At 39.5% G+C, this 9,469-nt stretch overlaps 1 protein-coding gene across 1 annotated transcript in view; it reads right to left on the bottom strand.

Moving 5' to 3' along the window:
* Positions 1-7,411, bottom strand: part of TBC1D9B (TBC1 domain family, member 9B (with GRAM domain)) — a gene marked incomplete at its 5' end in the record, with an annotated part of 20,591 nt that extends 13,180 nt beyond the window's left edge. Inside the window, 7 exons of the mRNA XM_009322754.1 lie at positions 460-621; positions 783-995; positions 1,128-1,335; positions 2,000-2,258; positions 2,902-3,130; positions 4,189-4,307; positions 7,297-7,411. Coding sequence (XP_009321029.1) covers positions 460-621; positions 783-995; positions 1,128-1,335; positions 2,000-2,258; positions 2,902-3,130; positions 4,189-4,307; positions 7,297-7,411 — 1,305 coding nt within the window. The remainder of the gene's footprint in view (positions 1-459; positions 622-782; positions 996-1,127; positions 1,336-1,999; positions 2,259-2,901; positions 3,131-4,188; positions 4,308-7,296) is intronic.
* Between the last annotated feature and the right edge of the window lie 2,058 nt (positions 7,412-9,469).

Genomic DNA, 9,469 nt, shown 5'->3' with positions numbered 1-9,469 from the left:
CTAATCTACACTGTTCTGAATCAGTTCTGACCTTGCTTAAAGTCAAGTCTTTACAACGCTAACGTGGGCTCTGCAATGACATTACACCTTGCAAGTCTCTACATAAATGCAAGCAGAACCATAGTCTAAGACAATTAACTACCAACCAGAGATACCAGTTCTCTGCTTTCTTGATCTGAAGAAGAGTAGTTCTTCACAGACATGAATTTACATCCCAGAAGCGCAGTAACACTAATTTCTCAGCCTCCAGTCAAATATCTCAGGTATCTTAGTACTGATAAAGTGAGCTGATGGTCAGGTTATATCTATGCGGCACTATCATTGTAACAGACACAGCAGTGATACTGCAGGACTGACCAGGGATAAAATGCATTTTCAGAGTCTTAGAGCAGGACAGGAAATTTGCAACCTACTGCAAACTATTTAGAGTTAATTGTTTTAAGTTAAAATATTATTTACCCCTTTGGGTCCCAAGAGCTCCTCGGAATTTCTTCTGAAGAGTTTGAGTAGTCCCTGTGAGGCTGTTGGTACTTCCCCAGCACAGAAGTTGACAGGTCGATTGCTGAGAGCAGACGTGGGGCTAACTGCAAGTGGGCTGCTGGAAGGCAACTCTGGAACCTCCTGAACAACAGAACATAAAGCATCTGAGCTCAGGCAGCCTCCCTCCTCTGCTAATTGTCTAACAAAGAGACACCATGTGCTGGTAGAGCACTGTTAACACACTGTAAGGGGCATTACTTTGAAAAGTTGACAAATGCTCCTCCCAGCTATTTCCTTAGTACCTCGCAACCAGGATCAGCCAAATTCCACTTCCATTCCCTGTCACTGCCGCATGGTTTCTTGGATGGCGTTCTCTGCAAGAAGTCAGAGATTCTCTGTACCAAGAAATCTCGGTCTTTCAGATTGGCAAAGAAGAAGGTCATTTTACTTTTAGTGCTGATGGACAAGGGGCTGGGCAAGACACTGGAGCTATCTGCTTTCTCAACTATTGTCACCTAGAAGACAAAGACAAGGGCCATTTGGATCTAGCAGATTCTCCATTATCTATAAAGCACCGCACAAAAGCTAGAAGCACACAGAAGTCAAGCAAGGCCTGTAGTCTTAATATACAGCTAAGAAATTCCCACCTCCCTGAGAGGAATGATGAGATGACAGGCCTCCTCTGCCTTGCTGGCAAAACAGATGTAATTGTTGGAAACAAACATCTGGCCAGGAATATGCATCTTGTTGAATGGTGTCCACAAGGTACAGTCTGTATGTCCATCCAGCCATTCATCCTTGGGCAACCGGAAAGTGGCACGGTAGCACTCATTTTTGGCTCGAGCATCCAGGTCCCTGGGGAAAAGTAAAAAGTAGTCCCCAGAGGTTTTTTCTCACCTGAAAAACCCACTCAAACACTAATGTTAAGTGTTCATTCCAATCACAACCTTCAGACTGTGCTGTGTATTCTTAGTATTCATTTCTCTAACTGAGATGCCTCCCCTTATCTGACTCCTCTTTCAGCCTTCAGACATGCTTCACTGACAAGGTATGTCCTGCAATGCAAGATAAAATATGCAAGTGCATCTGCGAAACTTAAATGTTACATCAGATCAGATTCTGAAACTGTAGAGAACAGTCCCCAGCGGAAGGATTTATTACAATACAAATATATATTACTTTTTATAAATCTTCAGCTTCAGACAAAGGGGCTGATGTAATTTTATTCTTTCAGACGGTTGTTTTTTTTTTTTTAAAGTGAGATTTTCAACAGTTTCTAGTTGAAAATTCCTTCTGACGGTGCCTAGTCATGCATGAGAAAGACATGAGATGTGTATGAATTCCGTACTGATTTGGGATGGGAAAAAAAAGAATAGGCAGAGGGCTAATGACTGAAATAAGTGATGCAGCCCCTAGAGTGAGAAAACCCCAGCGGCACCTGGGAGCTACACAGTAATGCAGATTTATTATTACAATCCCCTGTTATCTATCTTCTCTTCTCACTGCTGGAAACATATACCTTTTTAATGCAGAGATGTTCTTAAGAGGCTTCCTGGGCTTTGGGAGGGATTTGTCCTGTAGGAAGCTCTCATTATCCAACAGCTGCCGCATAGCAATGTTAGCCAACTGCTCCATCAGCTTGAATGTCTCGTTGATGTTGAGAAACATGGAAAAATAAAGTTCACTGTCCCTTGTGCTTACTTTAATGCACTCAGGGAACAGCAGCGTAGCATTTTTTTCTAGCTGGGTTACATCCACCCACTGGATCACCAGTGTCACTGGGAAAAAAAAGTTTTAAAAAACCTACCATTACAATTCGAGGCAAAACAACAAAACAAACAGAAATTAAACTCAAGCAGCAAGTAAGCTCTCAGTGTAGCAGCATTCTTCCCCTCTTACACATGGACAATTCTTTTCTTCGTACTTTTACTGGGTTCTCCAAAAATACTTGGAAATAATCTTTGGGATTAACTAGACTAGAAATAATGCAGTTCCAAAAGGACTATCTCCCATCCAATAAATGTTTTCAACTACAACTACTCAAGTTTTCATTCTTTCTTTACAGCAAATTAGCTTTGGACTCAGGAGTTCAAACTTTGTAAATACTGGGCCCTGGCAGTGGTTCCAAATAAAACTCACCAAGTTAAAAATATTGCTTGATTCTCTAATCCAGCTGAAGTAAAACTTCAGGTGTACTTGTACAACTTGAGAAACGTTTTGAAAAATGACTCAGGCATTCAGTCTAAATATCACTGAAGTGCCTATGAGCGCAAGGACTGATCTATGTGTTGAGCTAGAGCTCAAAGGATTCCTAAAAGGAAAAAATCTTGTCAGCTTAAAAAAAATTTCACACAAAAGATCAATTGCATCAAAAAGATCATGGGATACGGCAAAAAAACAACCAGCAGGCTTATAACTCACCCTCTTTGCCCAGCAGGAAGGAGTAGAAACAGAGGTGATTGACGGTGAGGTACAGCCAACCCTGCCTGGGTACACGCCCCTTCCAATAGCTGCAGGAATAGTAATTGACCAGCTTCTCCACCTCTGGCATCCCAAACTGCTTCCGCATCTTCAGTTCAGCCTCTTTGAATTTACCTGGATCCTCTTCACTCTGGGGCTGCTCATTCTTGTTCTCTTCAGCAATAATTCCCTGAAAGGACATGGGAGGAGAGAGAGAAGAAATGGAAGGGAACATGCCTGCTGACAGACATAATATACAGGAAAAGGTCACAGCAGCAATCAAATAACGACACAGCAGTTATCCTTTCTCCTGTCACGTTAGAGAAATAGTAAAGACATGTAGACAGAGCAGTCAGATAGTCGGGGAGTCTATGATCTGGGATCTACTCCTGAGCATGTGCAGCAAGCATTCATGTTTAATGTTTGACTGAGTTTCTCAAGGCTGGCCTGGTAACTTTGAACACCCTGCAGGAGAACTGAAGTCTATTTTCACTTGCAAACATGCTGCTTCAACAGGAAGAAGATCATCTGCCAGGAAGGGCAGAACTCTGCACTATGTCAGATCTTGACTGGCCAGAAGGAAAAACAAACGACCACAATCTCTCTCACACACAGACACGCACAGAGAAAATACAAAGAATCTGACTGGAGTACTGGAAAAGACTCAAATTGCTGCTGTTCAATAAACAACTCTATTTATAAGTTTCTACTCTGGAGAATTTGTGGGCTGGGAATCTGAAGTGTGTTAACTGCACACCAAGCAGAGACACCTGTCTGACTCAGCAGTCAGTGAAGTTGGGGCGCAGTTCCTTTACAACCTAGATGCCTTTTAGACCATTGTGGCAGGGCAAATACATTGCTTGCAAACTAGAATTCTCTCTCCCATATTTATTGCTAGATGAACCCTCGTTAAATATTCTCTCTGCATCAAAGGTATAATCGGCAAGGATTTTAAAGAGGTATTATGTTTTAATTAGTAGGAGCATCCTAAGCAGGCTGTTCCTTGAGATCTACCACTCATAACCTTTTCCCCCCCAAACACATTTGTCCAGTGTTATGACTGTAACATGATGCTCATAATACTGTATGCATTCCGTGACAATTCCAAACGTATGTATGTCTGAAAAGGGAGCAGAGAGAAGTTTTGCAATGGAGCTCTTGCTCCCTCCCAAGGGTAAAAAATTCTTAAAACCCCCTCCCCATTCTTTCTCAGGATCTGGAAGTCCTTCAGGGAAGCATGTCGCTTACATGTATCTTGCCCTTGACAAAGGTGGTGATATCTTCTTCATTATCAAAGATGGACAGAGTCTGCAGTAAGTTATTCTCCAGCCATTCCCAATGCTTTGTGATCTCTTTACGAGATGATCCTAATTGAAGGAGTGAAAGATGATGGGATGAGCAAAGAAAAAAGAAATTAGAACAAGGCCTTTTTTCCTTAAGCCAAGTTCACAGCAGGAAACTAATCATTACCAAACAGTGATCAGGACAAATCAAACACACCAACTGTATACATGTTAAGGATATTTTATGTACACCAACATTATGTTTCTAAGGAAATGTCTCCACTGCCACCGAGGATAATCAGCACACTACCAACAGATCATCCTATTTGCTAGTGCACACTAAACACAGCTTTTTTCCCAGACAAAAAGCATTCTTATGTTCCAGAGAAGTACCCTTTTAATTCCTGGTATTCGAGAATAAAAATAATGAACTTTCAGAAGAACCTTGAAATTTCAGAACAACTGAAGTTTTTACACCTACAAAGAGGTTCCATTTTCCATGGGCAATGGTCAGAGAGCATACAATTCCAAAACAAAAAGCAACCAAAATATTCACATATCAGAAAGTTATTTGCTTTCTTAAATAAAAATGTCTCAGCAAAACTTATTTCAGTTAGTTGTCTTTAACCATAAGTCCACAAGAGTTCACAAAGGATAAGCTTCACTGTGTAACCAATTTAAAGACCTTTCCTATAGAAAGTTGCCTTAGTTAATTGCCATTAATTATTTCAGATTTGTGTTTACTAAAAGATTTCTTCCTCTCTATCAACAGCTATCACTATATTCTCTTGTAGACAGAAAAAAAAAGCAGAAGAAATAAAAAAAGCAATTAATCTTTTTTTAACAAGATAAGAAACATCATTAAATGCAGACAAAAAGAAATCTGTTTAAATGCAAATCAAAGATGTTTTTAAGTTTCTCTTTGCCAAATTCCGGTAAATTTATCTTCTGAAGTTTCATACAAAAGCAGTGGGCTATCTAAAAATGTTAACAGCGTGACTCCCACTACTCGATTTCTCTGCGAGTACATTAGACCCCTCCATGTGGTCAATGATGGAAAAGAAGAAAGCAGCAGACAACGCAAGCAGTTTCCTAAAGCTATTGCTCTACCTGATTTTCTTTTTTAAAGGGCAGCTTCAGCAATGAAATAGTCTTCACGTATTTGTAGTTGGATACCTAACCACAAAACCCAACACCAGCTAATCTGTGGTTTCATAAGCAAAAATAACTCCAGGACCTGAAACCAAAAACTAGAAGCAAGTAAGCTGTCTTGTCTCAAAGGAGTGCAGGGCTATGAATTTGAGTTTGTGTGTACAGCCCAATGGTTTAGAGAACAAATATTTTTTCTTTTGCCTCTGTGTATAAGTTTACTTGACATCTATCCTAGCCCTCTGACAATGTTTTTAAAGCATAAATGATTTTGAGTAATACGAAATGGCTTATTTTAAGGGCACAGAATTATCAATTATAGGATGCTTTGGTTGTGGGGAAAAAACCACAGGTCCAGCAACAATAGCAGGGGAATAAAGTCTGTGTTCTGTTTTGTTTCATGAGCTGCATCTCTCACCAAGTGACAAGCAGACAAATTGCTAAAATAAGCCAGGCCTCAATAATTGACGTCTTTCTAAGAACAACATTAGAATGTCATAGATGAAGGAGTAAAATTCTGGAACTCCTACAGAAAGTTGTCAGACCAAAGTGCTGAAAGGCCAAAGCTGCATGCATGACCAGAATGCTGCCCACTAGTATTTACACATGATAAACTGTAAATAAAATGTATGCATTTTTCAACTAGGGAGCCATATACATTTTATAACTTTAAGTGAATGCCAGTACTCTTACTTTGACAGTAAAATGAGAACCAGGAATGATTAAAAAAAAATACCTTGGATGAAGACAATGTGTTTACTCCAGTATAATAATTTATCAAACTCCATTCAGTTGTTACATAGCCCATCTCATTTCACCATGCTGCATTACTTAAAAGTAACTGAGATATAAAGGATATCAACTAAACACTCCTGAAATTGTACAAAAATAACACACTCATTGAGTGTCAAGATACTGTAAAATTTCAGATTTGCACCGTATGTGGCCACTAAATATTCTGCTTTTTTCTATGCAGTCTCTGGCCTGCCATTTTGTTTTCTGTCTTTCTTCCTCTCTGCCTCCTCAAAAGGCAAACTGAGTTTCTGTGAAACACAGCAACTTCTAAACCTCTCTTCTGAAGAATTTAAGTAGCTCTGCAAGGGAGAATATTGTCTTGGTTGCTGGGGAGAAGATGGGAACAGGGAAAACAAGACATACACATCTGTGGGCTTAGCAAATGATTACTTCATGCTCAGCTTTTACGTCTCAACCACAAAATGAGAAGTGAAGATTCTTATTATAAACAAAGTCGGTCTAACAGATATGTCTGAAGGTATCTTCTCTTTAGCAACCAGTGGGACCTAAATCCTTAATCAATGTTCACCACCAGATCTTAGAAGGTTGTACCATGACATTCTAATACAGCAGTTACATTTCTCAGGTAAAAGAGGCCAAGGATTCTTGATGTTTTAAAAAAATACCATTGTAATATATTATACAGAGATAGTATATCTAAATATCTATTACAGGCCAGAAATAGCAGAAAAAAATAAATTGGATCAAGACAGTAAAGAGATCCCCCAAAGAGCGTTTGGCACCTTGAATGACCTTACAGGTTCCCATCTTGTACCGTGTTCCTGGTAAGCAGGTTTTGGCACAACACTCACCATCCCACCACAATCTTATCATCACAGTTTTATTCTCTGAACAATCTCACTATGACCTTGCAAACAGATACACCTTGGAAGAAAGAAAATTCATAACATCTGCAGAAAGGGAAGCTTTTACAGAGCCTGAAGTTCCTAAACTACAGTTTAAACAACACTGAGAAGTTTCTTCATTTCTGGCATCTTCCACTACCCAACAAGAAGCTCTAGAAAGTTTATTGAGCAGTACTCTTTTGTGGGATAACTGATCATCTGAACCAAACAGATAATAGAGTAACACAAATCCAGCCCCTGACAAGAGTCACATTAATACACACCGCACGCCACTGCCCAATACACTTGAGAGTCCTGAGTCTGGTGCAGAATACGGTATGGGGCAACTCTGGCACTGGAATCCAAAACCACATCTAATGTTCCCACAAGAAGACCTAGGAGGCAAAGAGAGAGAAATTAAAACAATGTAATACCAAAATGAAGAATTGGGTTAAGTAAAAATACAGGATCAACACTACAGAAAAATACTGATGTTCGTATCATGTATGCTGTGATGGAAGAGCAACGGCACTTGGTTGAGAAAATGAAGACATACATCCAGTCACTGCAAGCAAATTACCTATAAACCAACTACAGCCAGTCCCACTGGTAATTGATAAAGTTTAGATGGAAATCAAATGTCTGCTAAACCTCATTATAATCCTCCACCTTCCTAGGAGAGTTTTCTAATAAAAGTGAAATGTATTTTCCTCTGTGGGGTTTCTGTTGCTAATAGTGATTTTTAAGCCTACTAAACTAAAGCACAGAAGAGTTTTCAATGCTGTATCTTTCAGCATCACCTATGCAAACAGTAAGATAACTCATCCAAAATGGAATCGAATAGCTCTAGAAAACTGGTACTCACAGGTTTCAGTGATGTTTCTAGAAGTACTTCAATTAAACAAAGAAAGAAGACAGAGAATCAAAATTTGGTAATACAGAAATTAAAATATTTTATATGATGTTAAATAAAAAAGCAGGCACTTCCAGAATAAATGCTGACAGCCACCAGACTTTGCAAAGCAAATCCATTTATTTCAATTAAGTCTATTTACTACATAAATCAAGTATCTAAGATGATACTTTGCTTTGTTATTCTAGATAATGTACTACGAGCATCTTTAATGCAAATTAATTTCGCAACATCCTCATGATTAAAACTTTCCTAACAGTAGAACTTGGAGAGGGAGCACGGTTGCTCCTCTGGATTGCTATTTGGGAGGCCCAGGCTCAATTCCCTGTAGTTTGGGTAAGTGTGAGCAAACTGTACTCATCCATATCTCATTCATTACCATGCAACATGCTACTCCTCCCCTTCACCTCTCTTGGCTATCCAAGTAAGTAATAGATTAGGAATATACCGCTGATCATACTTCAGGAGAAATGCCATCCATAGCAAGCTCATCTGGTAATCCTTAAAACAAACACGTATGTATCCAGCACCGCAGGATCTCAGTTTTGGCTACAGGTTTCTTGTGTACAGTTTTAAGCAGAATACGGATTAAAAAGTCATTTTGAATGTGTCAAATATTGACATACGGACCGGTAACAAGACATGTTTAACAACTTGAGTACAACAGCAACTTAAACACCTTCCCAGCTTGGCTGAATGTCTATGTTCTAACTCTAAAATGTCAACTTGCAGTTGTACAGCTCCTTAAGGAGGACACGTGGCTTTTAACACGTAGGAGCTCTGAAGACGACTCTCTCATTGAGCTAAACTAGCTCAAGAAGTAAACTGGCTCAAAGCTTCAACCATTTAAGAATAGATCGATTTAAATGTTTCCAGAATAGCACCAGGCGTCATTTCTTCTTGTGAAAACCTGGGAAATTCCAGGTACAATTATATGCCCGCATGCAAAATTATACAAGTAAGTTATGTTACATAAACCAGAGTAATTCAAAATAATTTTGAACATTGTGAGAAGATGAAATATGCTAAGGATGTTTATCAGCTGCGTCATTTCTGTAGTTAGTATATTTGGTTAACAGGGCTAATACATGAAACTGGTTGTGCATAACTCACAAATGTAAAAGCACATTTGTTATTCATATAACCATATAAGCATTTTGCAGATAAATGGGGTGTTTTAAAAGTGAGGGGATTTTTTGTTGTTGTTAACATCGTGCCTTGGTCACAGTAACGTTATTTTAACGGTTTCTGTCACCAAACATGGCTATCGGGCACACGCACACAGGGGCAGTTTTCATCGGGCTGCACCCACACAACTTCACCCCCGGCCCAAGCACAGCACAATTTTCATACAGGTATTAATTAAAAACTACGTCTCACTTTCATCCTCTAAATCTTGAAAAACCACACCAAAAAAAGAAGATACAAAGAAAACGCCTCAATCATTCAAGGCAACGCGAGTGTAACAAAGAAGCCATTTCTGACAAGGGAAGCAGCTCATCCCGGCCGCCCCTTACGGCGATTTGTCCTCCCTGTGCGGCAGC

The sequence above is a fragment of the Pygoscelis adeliae genome, unplaced genomic scaffold (assembly GCF_000699105.1).
Source record: "Pygoscelis adeliae isolate BGI_AS28 unplaced genomic scaffold, ASM69910v1 Scaffold34, whole genome shotgun sequence".
Classification (NCBI taxonomy): Eukaryota; Metazoa; Chordata; class Aves; order Sphenisciformes; family Spheniscidae; genus Pygoscelis; species Pygoscelis adeliae.
Note: the sequence above shows the minus strand (reverse complement) of the source record. Positions and strands in the feature narration are given on the sequence as shown.